This window comes from Protopterus annectens, chromosome 3.part0, assembly GCF_019279795.1.
Source record: "Protopterus annectens isolate FY-2018-M chromosome 3.part0, PAN1.0, whole genome shotgun sequence".
NCBI classification, from domain to species: domain Eukaryota; kingdom Metazoa; phylum Chordata; order Ceratodontiformes; family Protopteridae; genus Protopterus; species Protopterus annectens.
Window position 1 is genome coordinate 829,008,039 of NC_056731.1, and position 22,280 is coordinate 829,030,318.

At 42.3% G+C, this 22,280-nt stretch overlaps 2 protein-coding genes across 2 annotated transcripts in view; one reads left to right on the forward strand and one right to left on the reverse strand.

The window, feature by feature from the left end:
• MYLK4 (myosin light chain kinase family member 4) overlaps positions 1-22,280 on the reverse strand; it is a 1,154,879-nt gene that overhangs the window by 1,041,281 nt on the left and 91,318 nt on the right. The window lies entirely within an intron of this gene.
• WRNIP1 (WRN helicase interacting protein 1) overlaps positions 1-22,280 on the forward strand; it is an 856,108-nt gene that overhangs the window by 42,578 nt on the left and 791,250 nt on the right. The window contains exon 2 of the mRNA XM_044065165.1: positions 228-419. Within this exon, the coding sequence (XP_043921100.1) occupies positions 228-419 (192 nt within the window). The remainder of the gene's footprint in view (positions 1-227; positions 420-22,280) is intronic.

A 22,280-nucleotide genomic window follows, 5' to 3' on the forward strand; every position in this document is an offset into this window, starting at 1 on the left:
TATAGAATCATTTATATTTTCTGCACACATCATCACAAAAAAGCTATTAAAGAAGTATTACTCTGCAGTGTGGATTGCAGTACTGTGTTAAGATGTAAGATTGTGGAATGCCACACAATACAAAAAAAAAATCTGAAAGTATATTTGACCCCCAGAGTAAGCATCTGTCACCTTCCTCATTTTTATTAGACTCTGCAAATAACTGTCTCCAATTTTTCTTTTTCCAGACCACCCTTGCTCATATTATAGCAAACAACTGCAAAAAGAGCAGCACTAGGTTTGTCACACTCTCAGCAACAAGTGCATCAACAAATGACGTTCGGGAGATTATAAAGCAAGCTCAGAATGAACAGAGACTCACCAAGAGAAAAACAATCATTTTTATTGATGAGATTCATCGTTTCAATAAACTACAACAGGTAAAACGTTTACAGTACTAAGTATAGTTCTTTACAGAAACATTAGACAGGCATTTGACTGCATATGTAGAGTGAGTGAAAGCACAAGCCAAGACTAGCTAAATTGGGCTTGTATAATTAATCAGAGGCTACAGAAAATGGGCAGTTCTTTTATAAGAGGTACATTAAAAAAATGAAACCTGTTCAGTGGCTCTTTCATTTTATTTATTTTCATATATCAGCTTTATCCAGTTCAGGGTTGTGGGGGAGCTAGGACCTATCTCACTAATCACTGTGTGAAAGGCAGAAAATAAGTGCTGGAGAATTTAGCAGTCCTTCACCTTGGAGGGAGGTGCACTCAAAAAGAAAAGAAAAAAGACCATCAGGGCAGTTTAAAAGATTGTCAGTAAGATTACCAGTTCATTTTTCTGCATGTCTTTAGGATATGAAAGGGAACCAGGAACAGTAACTACAGCAGAAAGGACTCCATGAACAACATGAACGGGCTCCAGGTCCGACTTTAAACCAGTCACAAGTGGTGTCCCGCAAGGCTCGGTCCTGGGACCCCTACTGTTAGGAATATACTTCTCAGAAGTACAGGCAAACACAGGAGGACTATGGCTAACCAAGTTCGCCAATGACTGCAAACTGGGAGCCATAACTGACTCTCCGGCTGACACGGACATTCTCCAAAAGGGCCTTACTGAGACGGACACCTGGTGTCAAAGTCATGGTCTCAAGCTAATTGCCAAAAAATGCATAGTCATCCCGTTTGGGAAAAACAAAACACCCATGAATTACCACATAGGTGGCAGCCCCCTTAATACAGAAGAGGTAATAAGAGATCTGGGGACTCAGGTAGATAGTAATCTCTCCTTTGACAATCATATTGCCAAAGTAGTTAGGAAATCCTTCTATGTAGCCCATCTAATTACTAAAGGGTTCACATCTAGAAATAAAGAGGTTATAGTGCCCCTCTACTCATCACTCATCAGACCCATCATAGAGTACAGTGCCCCATTTGGGATGTACCTCACAAGACACCTCCAACAGCTGGAAAGACCACAAAAGTACCTCACCAAGAGGGTTACTGGCCTCAAACATATGTCCTATGCAGCCCGACTGGAAAAACTCCGGCTGTACTCAGTGGCTTATCACTTACTCAGAGGTGATCTCTGCCTGACTTACAAAGCCATGTCCAACTCAGAATTGATGGACATGCTCCACCTAAAAAAAATCCAAGTCACTACGAGCCACTCACTCTAGTGAGCTAAACCTCGCCACAACAATAAATAGAACATGCTGGAGGGATAGATTGCTGTCACAGAGAATCCCCATGCTTTGGAACAAAATTCCTAACTACATTAGGAAGAGCCCGTCACTAACACTCTTCAAGAGAAACCTTGACGAGTGGATGGGTAACAGAAAATACACCCCTGGGATCACTTCATTGGCACTTCTTGACAGAGGCTCAATTAATTAATCAATGGGGCGGCGAAAGCTGACACACACTGGCTAGGCTTATAAATGCCCTCGGGCAGATAGCCTAGTACCTACCTATGAACTGAGACAGTAAACACTGTGTAGCCTACCACACATCATTAAAGTCTGCCAGAACTTCCCGTTTTACTCTCATACATTTTTATGGGATCTTGCTTGATCCCAAATTTTATTTAACCATTCTCATGGATATAGTATATTCTAAAATGTGTCCCAAAGGTTAAAAGCTATTTATTATTATTTTTAAACAATAAACACAAAAGTAAAACCTTAAAACATTAGTAGACTGTTTATGTAGTATTAAATTTTCATAATAAACCAAATTCAACTATGAGTGATGGAGTGGAGCAGAATGAATGCACCAGAAGTAGTCCAGAAATAGTATAAAACTTTTAATCCAAGGTATTGTAAACACAAATACAATACACTACAGTGTTGCAGTTGATAAGCGCTTTCACCCAAGAATGAGCTTCATCAGATCCTTTTCCACTCCATCACTCATAGTTGGATTTGGTTTATTATTTTATATACATACGAGTGATTGGGAGTGGTTATCTGGTTAAGGCAGTACTTGGCATTTTCGTTTACGTGATTAAATTTTCATAGTTTGAGATGGACTTGTCCTTGATTAAATTCATAGGTTGGTACTAGGCTATCAGCCCTAGGGCCTATACAAGCCTAGCCATAACAGTTCCCTGGCTATTTCTTCCCACATTATTTACTTCCCTGGAATTACCTTTTCTTTCTGCTGCCTTTATCATTAGCCATGTCTGAGCATAATGTGCCTTTCTGAAACTAGCACATTTTTAATGCTTTTGCTCTGTGTGTAACTTCACAGTCCAGAATTCATTGAAGCTGTTTGCCCTTGGTGCCTAACTTCCTATGAAACTTTCACTGTGGCAAATACTGATTTGTCTTTCGTACCCTGTCTGTATCCTGGGACCTGAGAGTTTTAAGCTGCATGAAACAAGCTTTTCACCTTTTTTTTCCTGAAAGTATATGACATAAGATGCCTTCCACCCTTTTTGCTCACCACAACCGTAAATTAAAATGCATTAGTGGCATAATTTTATCTTCTCTTCCCTTCTGTGACCCATGACCCCCCCCCCCACGACCTGCATTGCTACTGAACTGCACCAGCCTTTGCACTTACTTTTAAAAATTCCTGTCTTTATCTTTTTTCTCCTCTTTCTCGTCTTCACTTGTCTTACATTTAATTGTTCCATTATACTGTCGGCAGTGCTAATATGTGCCAGTGTTGCGGTGACTGTGATATCTACTTCCGTTTTTGTTTGTTTCATTTTACCTGACTGTACTTGGATGCCCTGATTCTCATAGATTCATAGGTAGTTATTATGCTTGGAGTCCAGTGGACCATTGAGGAGCCTAGCCCAAATTATCTGTTGCTGTCAAGCACTGTCTAGTTAAGTGACTTGCTAAATGTCACAAAGTAGGCAAATGAGGGCTAAGGAAATCAAACCTTGTACAGTTGGAGCTACAGCTCACAGCCTTAACCCTCTATGCTAGCTGTCAGTCTCAGTGCAGTTTTCACAGCTGAGAGTTTTAAATGTAACTCATATGCTTATTTTGTGTTACAATTGAGGATCACATTTCGCTCTAGGGTTTTAAGAGACTGGTGTTATGGTAATTGTTTATGGCAGAATGGGCTCCAGCATCCTTGCAAACTTCTGTCATATCGCTGACCCTTGATGTTTGGAACAAAGATGAATATTTGTTTTTTAATTGATGATAGCTGCTGTGTGAGAAGATAATCTATGAGCAAATACAAAAAATAGTAATCTACAGTTGTGTAAGTTGAACTAACAACAGATGTCCAAATGATTGTTGCTGCAGTAGCCTTAGCTGTATGGGGCTGTATGCTTCCAAGGATATAACAGCTCCTCAGCTTCCAAAGCTTCAACTTTCCATGCACCCAAACTGTCAAGCAACTCGAGCTGAGCTGACTAAAAGTCAGATTTGGTCACAAAGCCTGTCAGAACTTTCCTGCCAGCAGAGAGAGGGATGCTGAGCCCTGAAAAGACAATGCTAGGAATAACAAAAAAATAAATGTCCACACCCTGTCATTAAAAAACACCCAGAAAACAAGGAGGGTGGAAGGAGGGAGCTTCTACTGCAGCAGTGATTATTTGAAGATCTATTGTTGTGGTAAGTTCAGTTTACATAACTCTACTGTGTTCTTCACAGTGATCACTGCTGCAGTATATTTAACTATATAGGTATAGTGCCATAACTAATTATATTTGGGAGGCAGAAAAAGGGTCCACAAGCCCCTGGAGAATGGTCTTAGGAAAACTTGATCTAGACGTAGAGAAGGAATCAAGCTGACTGTGCTTTGTAAAAATATGTATAGAGGACAAAGTAGCAGCTTCTAGAATACTTCTAGAGTCCAGGCGTTTCTAGAAAGCCATAGATATAGGCAAGACTCATGCAGAGAAGGCCTTGACCCTTTTTGGAATAGATTTGTCATGATGAGTGTAACAAAAGGTGATAGCTTTAGACAACCACTTGCAAATAGTCTGTTTTGACACAGGTTGCCCCTGCTTCTTATGTTCACTATAAATTAACAATTTATCGGAAGATCTAAAAGATTTAGTTCTGTCAAGATAGTACCAGAGTTGTCTGTGGACATCCAAGGTATGGAGTATTCTTTCTCCCTCATTTTAAGTTCAGGAAAGAAAACTGGGAGATGGATAGTTAGGTTTAATGTAAACTCAGTTACCACTGTAGGCATAAAAGAAAGATTAATTCTCAAAGACACCCTTTCCGTATGGTTGACTCATCATAAGAGCTTGCAACTCGGGTACCCTTCTTGCAGATGTCAGAGCAATCATTTAAACTGTTTTCCAGGTTAAGACCCCCAAGTCAGCCAGATTAGCTGGTTCAAATGGAATAAGTGTTAGCTTCTCTAACACAAAATTAAGATTCCCAAGGTTGGGCCTCTGGTTTATCTGGAAGCCTATTATGCAAAATACCTTTCAATAACATTTTGACACGACTGTTTTAAAAATGGAAGATCCATGGGAAGACATGCTGTAATGACCAATAAATTAACCTTGACAGAGAAATAAGAAAGGGCATAGGACAGCAACTCCCATAAATATTGTAAAACCAGAGAACAAGCCCTGAATGGGTGTTGGTTATGTTGTTGGCACCAACTAGAAAACCTTTTCCATTTGCTATTGTATGATTTTCTAGTAGCAGGATTTCTTGCTTCCATTAATACCTGCAGCACATCCTCAGAAAACAGATGCGTAGGAGGAATTAAGACCTGATCATCCAGGTAGTCAGTTGACTATGATTACTGTTGGGGTGTTTCAGATACCCCTTGTTCTTGAGTGAGTAGATCCATTCTGTGAGGAAGCTTGTGGTAATTGCCCTTGGCCATTCCAAAAAGAAGGGAAAACCACAGATGCCTAGGCCAGGAGGGAGTGACCACAGTGATGCTGAGGGATTCATTCCGAATCATCAGAAGTACCCTGGATATTAATGGAAGGGGTGGAAAGGCATACAGGAACATTCCTGTCCAAAGAAAATACATCTGTCTTCCAGGCCTTCTTGAATGGAGTCCTGGAACAGAGTTTTGCCACTTCAGAGAGGAGGCAAAGAGGTCTTTCTGAGGAACTCCCAACAGATGGGTCAAATCTTGGAAGACCCCCTGATCTAGTTTCCATTTGTGAGGGTCTGTTCTGGTCCTGCTCAGCTTGTCTGTCACAGTGTTTTGCTCGGATGGAATGGAGAATGCCTGTAGAGAGATTGTGCTGTGAAGCTGTATCCCAAGCTAACATAGCTGTTCTGCAAAGGGGGTACAACCCTTGCTTGCTGATGTAGCACATGACTGTGGTATTGTCTGTAACCACATGAAGAGGTCCCAGGGACCAAAGATGGTTCAGAGAGTTGAATGCCTTGATCAGGGCAAGCATCTCCTAGATATTTGTGCTTGCATCTGTCCTTGTTGTCCCACGCCCCGTACACTTTTATCCCTCCTGAAACTGATCCTCAAGCAAAGTCCCAAGAGGCTGTGTTGATGTGACGTCTTTAGAGGAGAGAGGGAGAAGGGGAGACCTGAATTTAATGATATCTGTTGTCTCCACCAAACGCTTTGTCTTTTGACAAACCCCAGAGCTGGGATTTGAAAAGATAAAGAGTATTGATGCTGGGACCAAAGAGATTTCAGATGCTGTTATATCTTTCTCATGTGGGATCTTGCCAGGGGTATCATGAGAATCATAGATGCCATGAGACCCAAAATCTTGAGGTATTCCTTTTCAGTGAATGAAGTCTGAGTGGAAAACCTTAGAAATAGATCTAAATAAAGATCTTTTTTTCCTGTGGAAGAAAGGTTCTTTGAATTGAGATGTCTTGACTGACATCACAGGAACACAACCCCATGTGAGGGAGTCAAGAAAGACTTCTGAATGTTCTCTTGGAATCCCAGCTTGTGCAAGAGATCTGTCACCAAAGAGAGAGAGAGATATCTAATATTTTTGAAAAAGACTAAGTAAAGATAAGGAAGTAGTCTATAAATATTGTATTTTATTTATTTATTTTACATTTGTTTACAAGGAAATTCTGACTGGGATAAGACCCATTTTCAGCGGAGGCCTGGGGAGAAAAGCTCCACATATAGCGATTATACAAAATGTATACAAGAAATTATACAGAAAATATACAAGACATACAGTACACCAAAAATTACATTCTGTGCTATTATAGGTGACACTTGTATTATACAATTAGCTGATATAATTCTTTATTGTAGTTTCTCAAAGTAAGCTGTGAAAGGGTTTGTAGGGGAGAATTGGATAGAAAAGGATGAGGCTAGAAATTATCGACACACGAGAGAGAGCATAGATTATGAGGTGGTCAGGAAAGAAGAATAAGTATGACCAGAAACTATTAAAACTAGTTAGCCTGGAGTAGTACAGGACCAAAGCCGGTTTCATTATTTTTAAGAATCTTTTTGAATTGGTTGGTATTTGTGTTGGTTCTGATGCTATGAGGTAGTGTATTCCACCTCATTGCTACATGATGAGAAAATAAGGAGTCCCTGCCATATTAATGAATTTGAACACTTGTATTATAGATTTATTTGTTGAGCGAAGACTTCAGTTTATATGGGGCACAAGAATATTTGGAAGGGCAGGGTTTTTTCAGGTGGATGTACTAGTTTGTGTGCTAAAGTTAATCGGTTATAGGATAGAAGTTGTGGGGATTCTAACCAGGAGAGATTTTTTAAGGAGTGACAGTGATGGGTATGATGTGGGCAGTCAGTTGCAAATTTGCTATTTTATTGAAGCATGTTTCATATTTAGTTAAAATCTGTCTTTTTAAGGTTGGTGAGAATTGGGGAAGCGTACAGAAGTATTGATGGAAGATGGGTTCTAGCAATCGCAACCCTAGAGGTGTTGGATGCTTTTTATTTTTGTAAAGAGTACCCATTTTTTGTGAACTTTTTAAATTGTTTGTGCTATATGTAGGTCAGATCTGAGGTTGTTATCTATTATTACTCCCAGTAGTTTTGTGTGTGAATCGGCATTAATTTTAGTATTATTTCTAGCTGAAATGTAGAAGGTGCTGGGGGGGTTGTGGGTTGGAAGATCATGAGTTTTGTTTTATTGGGTTTGAGTATGAGCTGATGTTTAGAGAACCATAGCTCGGTATCTGAGAGTGATTTTTGGGTTATATCATGGAGGTGTTGCAGGTTATGTAAGTGTTGTGCCATCTGCATATTGGATAGTTGAAGCCAGTGGGGTAGCAGTATGGAGGTTATTTGTAAAAATAGTGAAGAGTAGTGGCCCAAGAACTGAGCCTTGAGGTAATCCTAGTGTGATGGGAAGAGGGAGGGAATAGGACATTAAGCCATTTTACAGATTGTTAGCGGTCCTGTAGATAGCTTTACAACCACTGAAGTGCAGAGTGGTTGAAGTTCATTTTGGAGAGTGTATTTAGTAATATGGGGTGTGAGACCATATCACAGGCCTTGGACATGTCTAGAAAGACTGCAGAGAGTTTCTGAGTTGGTTGATGGCATTGGTGAAACTGAGGATTGCATTTGTGGTACTATGATGGGGCCTAAAACCATATTGACACGTTGCTAGCATGTTGTTGAAGGTAAGATAATGAATTATTTGGGAGTGGATCTTTTGAGGAATTTAGTTAGTGGAGAGAGAATGGTGGTCGGTCTGTAGCTGGTCAGCTCTGTGGAATTTCCGCCTTTGTGTAAGGGGATAATGTCTGCGATTTTCCATATTGCTGGAACATGTTCTGCTATGGACCTGTTAATAAGGATCGACACTGGATAAGATGTGGCTTCAGCTATATATGGAAAACCGTGGATAACCTGTAGTCTGCAATGAGCTGTAGTTGGAGCTAGACACTTTTGTGAACACTCTTGGTGCAGTGGATAGTCCAAAGATTAAGACAGAGAACTGATGGTGTGATCAGATTCACAAAACCTTAAGAAATGTCTGAAGTCTACTTGAATAGGGATGTGATGATAAGCATATTTTAAGTTTAATGTTACCGGGAAACTTGAAAGAGGAGGAAGTAACAGGTTGTGAAGTGACATCAGTTTGAAATTTGGGCACTATCACAAACAGGTTTAGGAAAGAACGACCCAGAACTAGTCTCCAGTCATTTTCTTTCTTTGGCGCTAAGAAATCCTTTAATAAAACATCTTCACCACCTGGAAAGGAGGAACTGTTTCTATCACTCCTTGGGACAGTATGTGATTAAGAACAGGTGGAAATAAGAGTCTGATCTTCAGGATGAGGAATGACACCCTGGAATTGAGAAATTTCCTCCCACTGCCATCTGTAACCCTGATGAATGATTTTCAGAACCCATTTATTTCAAATGATGTGTGTCAAAGAGAAACATGGATATTCAGACTTTATGGAAGAGAAAAGGGACCAAGGTGGGGGGAAGACAGTCTCCTGAATAGTCATTCAGGCTTGTTGGACTGTTCTAGGTGTTGGGAAGTTTGATACTTTTTTTTATGAACCCCTTGCTACTACTACTTAAATGTCTGTTTACCTGAATTCTGTTGAGACTGTTTATTCTATTTTTTGCTAAAACTGGATGAGGAGAAAGAACACCCCTTGGGCAATTTGGAAAAGGAGGGCTGAAAAATCTTAGAGATTCCCTGGGTCAGCATGCCCCTTTCATCACACTTTTTGATCACCTCTGCAGCAGAGAAGCTCAACAGTAAATCTGTGTCCACAGGAGAATTTAAAATCTCGTTTGTACAATATCTGGGAGGTTTTAAGAATGCAGCCAAGCAAACCACCTTAAAACAGTAGAAGTGGTCATAACCCTGGAAGAAGTATCAGCAGAGTCATAAACATGCTGCAGACAATGAGTAGTGACCTGTGCAATAAGTTGTTCAAAATAGATTTTTCTTCACAAGAAGAAATTGTAGATAAAACATTACTCATACTTTCACAATTTGTCACAACAAACTTTAACATATGAGCCTGACTGTTTAAAATTCTAAAATCAAAGTTGCAGAAGTATGCACTTTTTCCAGTACCTATCAATATTTTTCTCATCTTTTATTAAAAAAGAGTAGGATTGGAATTAATTACATGCTTAGCAGCAGTGGAGTCAACTAAGGTCAAAGTTACTGAGTCAGGTTTGGAATAGTGTATAAAATTTTGAGAGAGGATGTATAAAATTCCTCATATCTGCCTTTTGAGGGACAGCTGTCTGGCTGTCAGGAAAATTGCAAGCAGTAGCGCACACGCACCCTGTAAAGCAGACAGAACAAGGGAAATTTGTGGAGGTTCTAGAACATTCTTCTGTAACTACTCATATTATTTTCTGAAGGGCTGAGAAACCTCAGTGTTCAACTAGTGAAAACACTGGAACACTCTAGCAATACTGTCAGAGAAAGAGAAACCCCTGCAGAGAGAATAAGAAACCGAGCTCTCCTCTGAGTCTGAATCGAAAATCTGAGGACAAAGTCTTGATTCTGTCCCTGCATCTTCCAGTTCAGATTCAGAATCTTGAATTTCTTCAGTAAAAGAAGAAACCCTGTTTATTTTTCCAGAAATTACTTTACAAGAAGGATCAATAGCCTGAATTAAAACCTAAGCCAGTCCCAGTAAACTACTTCTATTCAAAGAAATTTGTGGAGGAGTAGATATGTGCTTGGTTTCCTGTTTCTTTTTGACAGAAAAAATGAGGCCAACCATGATACTAATGGCATCCGCTGCTTCTCAAGGGATAGGCACAATATTCTGACACAACAGGGAAACTGTTCCCTTTCCCAGGACAGACTAGAGTGGCTCTCCCTTGCCCACTGAGGGTCTCCAACAGCCACAGAGGACATGGCTAACTCCCATTCCATAGTGGCTATAGGGATTACACCAGAGGGATCTTGGGGTAAAAGATGAGTGGTTTGAGGTATAACAAATGGCCACAGTAGAGACACATTCCTAGCCTGCTGTGGTGGCACAGGCTGTTTGCTTAACTTTTGCTTTGTGGCTGGAAGAAGGACCATCCATGGAACTGGCAATCTGTTCCATAGCCAAGTTGACAATGATTCCTCTTTTCTGGGGATGACAAGTAGCAAATGCAGGTAAAACTACAAGTCCACATACATTACCTTTGTGCCAGAAAACACACAGTAAAACCCACTTTAAAGCACTGTGGCATCCTCACAATGGAAAAATAAACGCACTTTTTCCACAGAAAATATTGTTTTCAGTTAGTTTACACTATTTTTAAGCTGACAGGAAAACATTAATGTTGCATTTAAAAGAACATTAAAGTCTCAAGACTGTCCATTAAAACACACAACTAATAGCTTTAAAATAACTTTCCTGAAGTGAAAAGTAATAAAACTATAATAAATTTAAGAAAACAGAAGTTTTTTTTCCCCCAAAGGAAACTTATCGGCCCATTAAAGAAAGCAGAAGACAACTGTAGTTCCTGAAATGATCCAGAGGAGCGTACTCTTCGGTGGCAGCAAAGTTCTGAAGGGCTTTGTCCTCAGACTTGTCTTTCAGTCAGCTCAGCTCAAGCTGCTTGACAGTTTGGGTACATGGAAGGTGCTGTGAAGGTTTAGAAGCTTGACGGCTGTTATATCCTTGGTGGGATATAACCCATATAGCTAAGGCTACTGCAGCAGTGATCATTATGAAGAACATTACTATTTTTTGTAGGGGGTAAGCCTCCTGCACCTCCCCATCCTCTTTTGACTAAATATACTAACTCTGAGATTGCACAACAGTGAGGAAGGAGCAAATTACCAGACCTGTTGTATCATGATCTTGCATGCAAAGCCATCTGGTAGCCTTAAAAAGAAGGAAAAATTAATGTTCACTCTCTTGAGCCTTCACTGTTACAGACTGCAGCCACACATTTGCACACACTAAACTTTTAGATGTGTATATACATGTACCTAGAGAATGGCAGAGTGAAATACATGTATATGTTAATATAATTAGGTATAATTTGTCAGGACCATGAATCCTTAACATTTCCACTGTAACTGCAACCCATTGTTTCTTATCAAACTACTGCACTCCACCATCATTAGCCAGGTATGTATTACATTATCTTATACTCATGTATTCAAAAACATAATAGTCAGCCCCTAAATGTTGAAAACGTCAAACGTCGGACATTTCAATGGAGATCTCCGTACAGTGCTGAAATGGAAGTGTTCTATTGTCTGCACTGTATGGCGATCTCGGAGTTGGTATATTTAAGTAGTGGGGGTGTGGGGGGTGCAGGGGGGCTTACTCCCCTGCTTACAGCGCTTAAATGGTTTGCTTGGGTGAGTTTTTGTATTTTTTTTATTTGTTTGAAAGTTTTGACATTTAGGGGTCGACTGTTACATTTTCGAATACATGAGTATTTGATAACATAATATAGACCCCATTAGCCTTATAATTTTGCTACCAGCTTCCTGTGATTTACAGTGTCAGTGGCCATGTTGAAGTTCAGATACACTATTTCTGCAGAGTTCCCTGTGTCCGCCTCTATGACAAAGTCAGAGGATTAAATAATTTTGGGCTAGCTTTAAAGTCTGTTGTGTGAAGCCACACTGCTGCCTAAAGGATTAACACAAGGAAACTCTGTAAGTCTGTCATGCAGAATGTTTTCCATGACCTTCTCTAGAATGAGAATAGAAGTGTGATTAACAGGTATCTAATTTCCCGCCTGCCTTCCTAGATCTACCAGTCCAAGTTCTGCATCACTACTCCCGTTACTAATGAGAGACTAAAGTGCTCAACCTGTGGTTCACTGAGCACCAGTACCCACTCTCTAAGCACCCTGAGAAGTAGCTTATCTGGACACTGTCTTGTCTAATTAAGTACTCCTGAATTCTCTTAATGTTAATTCTGTATTACACCTTCTGCCTGACCGTTTGTCCCTGTCCATAGTAGATGTACCTTCCTAGGCTGCCACTCTGCCTTGTAGCTGTTTCATAAATACTAGTTTATTTGGAAATATGCTTGCTGCTGAATTTTCTAGCTTCTTTCCCTTCCCTTTCAGTACTTTAGGGGTATAGCCAGTTTTTTTTGGAATTTGCACCAGCTTTCAAACCATTGTCCCCCCAAAGAGTTGTCAAAAATATCTGATTTGCACACCACATGTCTGTTCTGCCACCCCTCACTGCAACTGCCTGGTTTCCGTGATGTGTTGTGAATTCAAATGCAACAAATGTACTAAAATTATTTACTTCAGAAATCCCTGATTGGTAGCTAGTAATGCAGCAGGCACACATCAGTATGTTTGGACGCAATTATATTCTTTACCAGATCACATGCATCCTTTCAGTCTAATATGTGTTTGAAGTTTGGACATCTGATGCTCTTGTGCTTGGAAACATACCCATGTCTTAACCTGCCAATTCCTCCTGCATTATCAAACATTTTTGAAGTATGTAATTTCTTTTTTTTACCTCCTTACCATACTTTTTCTTTTCTAGTGGTGTCTTGGACTGTCAGATGAATTTTAATAAATTTTTAGCATTGTTAAAGCATTTATTTTCTTATCCTTTCAACTACCACTTATTTTGATAGAGCTTCCCGTGTTTATCAATAACCTTTCTTCTCACTTTAACTAAACAGGCTATCTTCTTTTGCTACATTTCCTTCTGCAGGTACAGGATTTCATTCAATTTCTCACTTAATGTGTAGTGCAATCATCATAATTCATGTCATCCTTCCATATTTTCCTAAAGTTGTTTTTCTTTCTATAATCTTGTATTTCTGCTCTTACAGCACGTTTCATCCTTAAAGGTGATCACTTTTGACTAAAGTTTCTCTCATCTCAGCTTCTGTTCAGTCTCTCTGTTAAAATCATGTCAGAAGTAGTGCACTTCTTGGAGAATTCACTGGTCAAGTCCATTGTCCACCAATGCTGCTTTTGTTTGTTTCTCCCTTTCACCCGTAGATGTGGACAGTTTCTCTTTCATATGTGGAAAATTAAGGTGTCCACTGATTGTGGTACTCTTCCTCTTTGTTGGTTGACAAAGTTAACTTTTGAGCCTTTTATTGGGGTGGTCTGTAAATAACTGATTCCAAGTAGGGAACTCCTGTCTGCTCAAGGTGAACATCTTTCTTTTCCTCCTTTACTTTTCATCATTGGTCTCTTTCACCCTGTTTTACTATCCCAAAGATTCACCATTATCTCTACCACCATCTTTTCTGTTCCATCTGTCGCTCATCTGGTTTCACAAATGAAGACGAACAGGCAGGGTAGGTAGTTTTTTATGCTTTATTACAAAGAAACACAGGATGGATAGCAGCAGTACAAAATATAAACAACCTGATTAACTGATAGACTACACAGACATGCATGCTTACATCAAAATGGCAGTCAGGCTCACACGTGCTCAGTATTTATACACTTGTGCATGCCACTAGAAAGCTTCTTAAAGGTATGCATACATATTGATCTACACTGTCCATAGTGTATATCCTAAGATGTTAAGTTGTCAATCTTGCCTTCATTCTTGCTGGATGGGGTTCGGAGCCGAACCTCTTCTCCAACTCGGCCAAATACTAAAGCTCGAGAGCTATTTTTACCGGCTCGAGGCTATCCTATGTCTCATAATGTTAGGCGAGATATACCCAGATCTCGTTTGCCGTTTCAGCTACGAGGTTGCATCTTTTTGCCGCTCAGGTTGTATTAATATTTTTTCTTGGTTTTAGTCAGCTTTTTGGGTTAAAATATTAGCAATAGTGTTTTATAGTTACTACCCTTTAGATCCCCGTTTAGGATTCTCTGTTAGGTAGTTTTTTATACTATTTTTTTCCCCTCACCTAATAGTTAGGCCCTTGGCCTATCCTCTTCCTTTTTTATTTGCCTGTAGTTGTATGTGTGTGCTATTTAGATTGTACTAACAAGTGTGGGGTTTTTATTATATTATTCTGGTCTGTTACAACCTTGTTTTGTGTGTGTGTTGGACTGATTGTGACTAGACCTCCCTTAGTTGTCTTTCTCTGCCAGTCATCCCTTTTTTTTAGGATGTCTAAAGACACTAAGGTCTCGAGCTTCAAGAAGTGTGACTCGTGCTGTCAGAAGATGTCTCTGACAGACGGTCACACTTCCTGTGTATATTGCTTGGGCCCTCTGCACCTGCAGGACTCTTGTTCTGTCTGCCATGCGTTTAGTCCAAGAGTCCTGCAGGAACGCAGAAACAAACTTATTTTGAGAGGCTTGTTAAAGCCTGAAGGTTCCCCGGCTAAGCCTTCCTCGGGTAAACCTTCTAAGCCCGCCAAACCGTCGGCTCCATGTTTGGAGCCGTCGCTGAGCGGTGCTACTACTACTACTGCATCGGTTCCGGCTGGAACCGATGATTCAAAGCCTCAGTCGGCCCCGACTCTGCTGTCGGAGCTGTCTTCGTGCAAGAAGTGTTCCAGGTCTCCTTCCCTGGAATCGGTCCATTCGGCTCCAAAGTCTCCCTTGTTATCGGAGCGGAGTCACAGGTCCCATTCCTCTCGGTCTTCCAGGCTGTCGGACCATGACCTCGAGAGGGTGGTTAGCAGACTACTTAAGTCGCAGGCACTGGCCGAAATGTTGCATAGCCCTCCTCATCAGGCAGTGGCTTTCACTACTCCTTCTTCAATTCCTCCTCCGACTCTTCTTGTGAGTTCGGAGCCGGAGATCGTAGGGGTCGGGACCGTCGGAATGTCGGAGCCGATACCACCCCTTTCGGCTCCCTCGCCGGCTCCGATCTCTTCCTTGGTTCCATCCTTGGAGGGATCCGGGCACCGGGACTCTCTCGTCGGCTCCGAGGGGGCGAGTGGCATCGGACCCTTGTCTGTCCCCGTTCTCCCTCTCGGAGCTTCGGCGCAGGTGAGTTCGGCCCCGACATCGGCCTCGGAGCCGTCCCTCTCAGTGCTGGGAGGAGTCCTTGTCTCTTCGGAGCAGGGACCCCCTTCCCTGCCTGATAGGGGCGCCTTTGAGGTCATGAGGAGTGTGCTGGCCCCTGTGCCTGCTCCACGGTCGGCTCCTTCGGCTCCTCCCTCTATAATGCCTGCTTCAGTCTCTACCCGCTCTCTCGATCCCGAGCATGGAGAACCGGCGCTACTGGTAGCCCCATTGGGCATATCCTCCTCTTCCGAGGCCTCCCCCTGATCCTTCAGGGGAGCCCCCTTGAAAGAGAAAATGCAAGAGGAAGCATATAGACTCCCCTGAGTCAGTCACATCGGACACGGACTTGGATGACTCAGAAGGGTCCCCAAGGTCCCACTCTGAGGATGTTTCATTTTCTGACATCCTGGAGATTCTTAAGCAGAGGGGAAACTGGTCTGCCGTTAACCCTTCTGAGGACAAGTCGGTGTACCTGGATGTGATCGGTTCTCGCCCTTCCACCTCCTGTGTGTCTTTGCCTTTCGACCCGCTCATGGATGTGGTGGCTCGAAAGGCATGGACGGCTCCGGATACTATGGAACCAACTCCCCGGAGGCCTACAAAATTTATTACAGCCCCTTCTGACCAGCAGTTTCTAACTAAGGGTGTCCCTGTGGATGCCATGGTGGTGGTGGCGGCCACTAAAAAGGAGTTGGCTGATCTTTCAGTACCTGTCCATCCTCCTAATAAGGAATCTAGGACTATGGACAGGTACGGCAAGCGGTTTTCCTCAGCGACCTTTGCTATGCGTTCGCTGAATTATTTGTGCCATTTCACCCGTCTCCAGAGAGACCTTCTCAAGGAACTGGATGATACCTTACAGGACCCATCAGCTGCAGGGACTCAGGAAAAGATCAACTCCCAGCTGGGGACCCTAAACTCTATTGTCAACTCCTCCATGCGGCTCATTTCCTATGCAGCCGATGGATCGAGTAGGGCTGCAAGCACGGGCGTCACTCTAAGGAGACACGCCTGGATGTGCTTTGCAATTTTGCTGACCCCTTCAAGGCGGCCTTCACTAACACCCCCTTTGATGGTTCTACCTTGTTTGGACCTCAAGTGTAGGATATATTGACCAGGTGTGAGCAGGAAGGCAAGACTCTCTCTGCCGTAGGAGTCTGTTTTTGTACCCCTTCTAGACCATACCCTAAGGGTCAGAAAGGTGGGAAAATGTGGTTCCGCAAACCTCAGGGAGTACTGCCTGATGCATGTGGTGAGCTTCCCTCCAGAGGCAGAAGAGGGAACAATAATAGACGCCGCCCGAGGGGCAGGGGGGTCCGCAGAATCAGGGTAGCAGAGAATCCTTCTCTGACAAACTCGTCCAGCACCCCTGAGGAGCTGCCCGACTGTCTACCTTTGGAGGCAGTCAGGGGAAGACTATCACTGTACCCAGAAGCCTGGTATTCCCTCACGCAAGACAATTGGGTACGGTCGATCATATCTGAGGGTTACAAAATTCCCTTTATTCATACCCCACAACTGCCAAAAGGGCCCCTTCCAGACGTTCCACCCGGTCTGAGGGATCAAGCAGCACTAGAAATTTCAAAGCTGCTAGAAAAAAGAGCCATCCAGCCAGTCCCAGCAGACCAGCATGGATCCGGAGTCTACTCCAAGTTCTTTTTGGTACCAAAAAAGACAGGGGACTGGAGACCTATTTTGAATCTCAGCAGGCTGAGCAAGTCTGTTCAAAGAACGAAATTCCAGAAGGTCACGCTTCAGTCCATTCTACCCTTCCTGGGTCAGGACAATTGGATGTGCTGTATAGACCTTCAGGATGCGTACTATCATATCAAAATGAACAGGCGCTCCAGGAGGTTTCTCCCCTTCCGGATGGGAGCCAATCACTACCAATTCAGAGCCCTGCCCTTTGGCCTCACCACAGCCCCCAGGGTGTTTACCAAATGCATGGCAGTGGTTGCTGCTCACCTGAGACGAAGAGGATTCCAGGTATTTCCATACTTAGACGACTGGCTCCTTACTGCCACCACCAAGCGTCAGCTACTTCATTCCAGAGGTTATACCCTCCAAATTTGCAACGAGCTAGGTATCTCTATAAACTCCGAAAAGTCTGCCTTGTCACCTTGTCACCTTGTCAGTCTATTACCTTCATAGGTGCCATTTTAAACACTGTGGAACTGTCAGCAAAGCTGCCTGTACAAAGGATTTCAGACATTCGAGGTCATGTTCGAATCCTACTGCAAGAGAGCAGAGTCCAGGCCAGATTCATACTAAAAACCCTAGGTCTCATGGTAGCAGCCATCACATTACTCACCCTAGCTCGCTTTCACATGCGGATCCTGCAATGGATGCTGTTTTCCCAGTGGTCCTTTCAACAGCTTCCAGTGTCGCACAGCATTCTAATCACTCTGTCATGCAAAAGACACCTTTCGTGGTGGATGGTCTCCCCTCAGGATCTTCAGGGCAGACCCTTTGTCCTTCCTCCTCCTGTGGTTACTGTGACAACGGATGCCTCCCTGATCGGGTGGGGGGGCATTTTCAGGGCAGGACAGTCCAGGGCACATGGCAGCCTTTCGAAAGCCACCTGCACATAAATGTCTTGGAAATGAGAGCAGTGCTTTTAGTGTTGCAGGCCCTTCAAGACTCTCTACCCACCGGGACTATTGCAGTTCAGACAGACAATATGTCGGTAGTGTGGTACATCAACAAGCAGGGCGGAACCAGGTCCTACCCCCTATGTCGAGAAGCACTCAGACTGTGGCAGTGGGCGATCACTTCTCAACGGTTTCTGGTAGCAACGCATATCCCCGGGAAGTCCAACGTCATAGCGGACAGGCTGAGCAGAGCCATTCTCATGCCCCACGAGTGGTCTATCAACCAGCTAGTAGCGGAAAAAATCTTCAGGAGGTGGGGTCAGCCTTGCTGCGATCTTTTTGCAACCCCTCAAAACAGCAAGTGCCCAGACTTCTTCACCCTCTTCCCTCTCCCAGGTCTTCCCCCCAGAGATGCTCTAGTCCACGAATGGCCGCAGGGTCTTCTGTATGCTTTTCCCCCCTTTCCCTTAATTACTCAGCTAATCCAGAAAGCAACTGTTTTGAGATCCAGAATGATCCTTGTTGCCCCTTACTGGCCTCAACAAACTTGGTTCCTGTTCCTGCAACGTCATCTACTAGATCAACCCTGGCATCTGGATCCAGCGCCAGATCTTCTGACACATCAGTCGGGCGGGCTGCATCAATATCTCCAATCTCTCAACCTCACAGCTTGGTTGCTCCACTTCCAACCCTAGCCAGGCTTACCTCAGACTCTCATTCAGTTCGTGACATCATCCTCGCTTCGCACAAGTGTACTACCAGAAAGACTTATGCTAGCAAATGGAAGTGTTTCTCTGGGCAGGGGAGAAACAAGTTGACCCTTTTACAGCCCCTGTCCAGAGTTTTTGGCAGAACTTTTTCAAATGGGATCTTCTTCAGCCACCATCAGAGTTCAGTTGGCAGCCATTGCAAATTTTCACGTTGGATTGTCAGAGACCAGCATTATGTCACACAAACTTTGTAAAGCCTTTCTAAAAGGTACCTTCTTACTTAGGCCTCCGGTAAAAGATCCTCCCCCACCATGGGACCTAAATTTGGTGCTGTCGTCTTTAATTCTCCCTCCCTTTGAACCTGCGGCTTCCTGTTCATTAAAGTTGCTCTCTTGTAAAACTTTGTTTTTAGTAGCCATCACTTCAGCGAGAATGGTATCAGAACTTCAAGCCCTTTGTGTTCGCCCTCCATACCTTGTTTTTCACAAAGATAGAGTGTCACTTAGGACTAATCTGTCCTTTTTACCCAAAGTACTCTGAAAAACAATCTGAATCAGACCATCGATCTTCCTGTTTTCTTCCCACTTTATACCAATAGGTCTAAACGGAAGTTACATTGTCTAGACGTTCACCGTCAATTACTCTTCTACCTGGATAGAACCAAGCAAACGAGGAAATCAGAACAGCTCTTCCTGTCTTACGCGGAAGGGAAACAAGGCCTGCCAGTTTCCAAAGTAACCTTGTCTAGGTGGTTGACCTCTGTTATTATGTTGATTTACCAATTGAGGCATAAAGAGCTCCCTATTAAGCCCAGAGCTCATTCAACCAGAGCATTAGCCTCTTCAGTAGCCTTTCAGGCAAGATTGCCAATGGATTCCATTTGTGCAGCGGCCACATGGGCCTCTCCTCATACCTTCATTTCTCATTATAAGCTGGACATGACCTCTAGAAGTGGTTCCACTGTACTCAAGACTTTGTTCCAATGAGCCACCCAGAACTAAGGTGCTAGGGACGCTGTCCCATCCAGCAAGAATGAAGGCGAGATTGACAACTTAACATTGAGAAGTTATGTACTTACCATAACGTTCCATGTTAGTTGTCTTCTTCTCGCCTTCTTTCTTGCGTCCCACCCTCCATCCCCCTAGCCTGGCAAGACCGAGAGTATCTTCTGAGATGTGTTTATCATGAGAGTTATCTCCTTCGCTACCTCTTTCCCTTTCTTGGTAACTCTTATAAGAGTTTTTGTATACCTAGATGTATAGAGGTAGATATATATATATATATATATATATATATATATATATATATATATATATATATATATATTCTCAGTCATGGTGGAGACATGTATGTCCATAGTGTTAGCTATCAAACGAGATCTGGGTATATCACGCCTAGCAGTATGGGACATAGGATAGCCTCGAGCCGGTAAAAATAGCTCTTGAGCTTTAGTATTTGGCTGAATCGGAGCTGAGGTTTGGCTCCGAACCCCATCCAGCAAGAAAGAAGGCGAGAAGACGACTAACATGGAACGTTATGGTAAGTACATAACTTCTCATTCTTGCATTAGCCTGTCCCAGTCCTTGTCCATCACTGCTTGTGTTTATGCTATGCCTACATTATCTGCATCTTCCTGTAGTAGCACAGCATGCATCTGGCTCCTTTTTTGGCTTCTGACCCTGCAGAGGTGCACCTTTAACTACTTCCTCATTTTTTGTTCTTCATATCTTACTGTTCTTTTACTCCTCCATTCTGCCCTTCTGTTCCCTCATTTATTACTAATGATGTTACACTTATCCCCCTCCCTGTACCTTTTGTACTGTCTGCTGTGGCCATAATGATACTACTGCCATTCTTCTTTTACCATATTTTATTTAAAGGAATTCTTGTTTTATATGTTAATTTAGCCCATCTTCAAATATGGCCTTTCTAGCATGACTTCCTTGTCGGTGGTTCAGGAGTATAGCTTTTAATCTTCCCATTTCTCCAGTCTTTTAAAATATTGTAATCCTACTGTGTAGCAACTTTTTGTCTGGCACTTAACGGAATTCTCTAGTGTGTCATTCGTTGTATGTTTATGTTTTACCAGCTAGCACTAACAGTATGTAACAGGTTTATGGACTGTTTCTAGTAGTTACCTGAACCAGATGACTGGCAAGACAGCTAAATTACAATGAATTAAAATTCTTCACTCTGGAGAACCTTGCTCACAGCAGACAATGGCAGCACCCCAGATAAGTCTACTGCACTGCCTTTGTCCCTACTGGATATCCTACATTTTCGTCCTTGCTGTGCCTCCCTGACTGCATTGACAGTTAGATAGTTAATCTAGTCACACTGGGACCATACATTTCAACCTCTTAGCATAAGAAATCTGGACAGAGCCAAAAATAACACGTAAATAAAGGTTTAAAAATAGGGACACATTTTCAAATGTTACTGTTATAACCTTATAAAAGTGCTAGAATAATAGGTGTTGTGTTAGCATGTATTTTCTGAAAGACATGAAGTCTGAAACTTAAATGTCTGTCATTATTTAGTGACTTCAGTCCTCTGATTTGCCAGCAAACCACAATTTTTTGAGGAATAGACCAAGAATATGAGGCAAAATCTGGACAGTTGAGAGGTATGACTGGGACACATTTTATCTGTTTTCTGACTGCTTCATCTGGTGTTATTTTAACGATCAGTGCTGTTTTACCTACTATATGGAACTATTACCCTTACCAACACACTTGTATTTTCAAGTACCATTCACAGCACGCTAATATGAAAAGACTGAATCTCCTTTCAGATATCACTGTACCACAACACTAGTACCATAATGGTACATTCACAACTAACTCCTTCCATCACCTTTTCCTTCATTACTGTTCTTCTTGGAAGGTATTTGTAGTAAATAAGACATTACAGCGTTGACATACTTTCTGTATCATTTACAGGAAATGGACCTTTTTGTTTTATATGCCATTTGGAGAGACTAGGGAAGAAATGTTAGTGTCCTACTTAGACAAGTGAAGGTGTCAGCGAAGTTACACTAGCGTATTTACAGAACTGGAACTGGATTTCTGCATTAGCACTTTATTCTGAGACTGCATTATAAGAATGGTTATTTTTGTAATAGTACTCTGACAAAAAAATGGTCTATACCAAATAATGCTGCACCCAGAGAGGTAACAGAAGTGTTGAGGTAGTACAGAGGTTCACCAGATTAGAATATCCTTAAATGACTGCACTGTCTGGATATTTATGCCGCAGCTTCCTCTTACATGCTATGGATGTGCACCGATGTGGAACAAAAAAGTCTCTAATGGACACCTGGGTGATTTTGTCATGGTTCTCTTATTGCTCAAGAGTGAATAGATTACAGACAGCTCTTGTCCAGTGAGAAATGAACAGACTGTATACATTCATTACAGGTGGTGATGGTTGGCTGTCAGGCATGTAGACCAAAAAAAAAAAATTAGTAAAATAATGCAGCAGCAGCAACGATGTACTGTAGCCACCCCAGCTCCACCAAATACAGAACTACAGCAGGTGCCATGGTGTATAACATGCTGTAATTTGTATGAAATTACATGTTCACAGCATTCATGCATGATGCTTTTTCCTTGCATTTTTCTAATTCATTGCACAGTGCTGGGAGTAGGTTTTATTTTGAATACTTCAACATGAATAGTATATGCCAGTCCTAATATTTATTTTTTGAAGCCATTTTGGCTGTT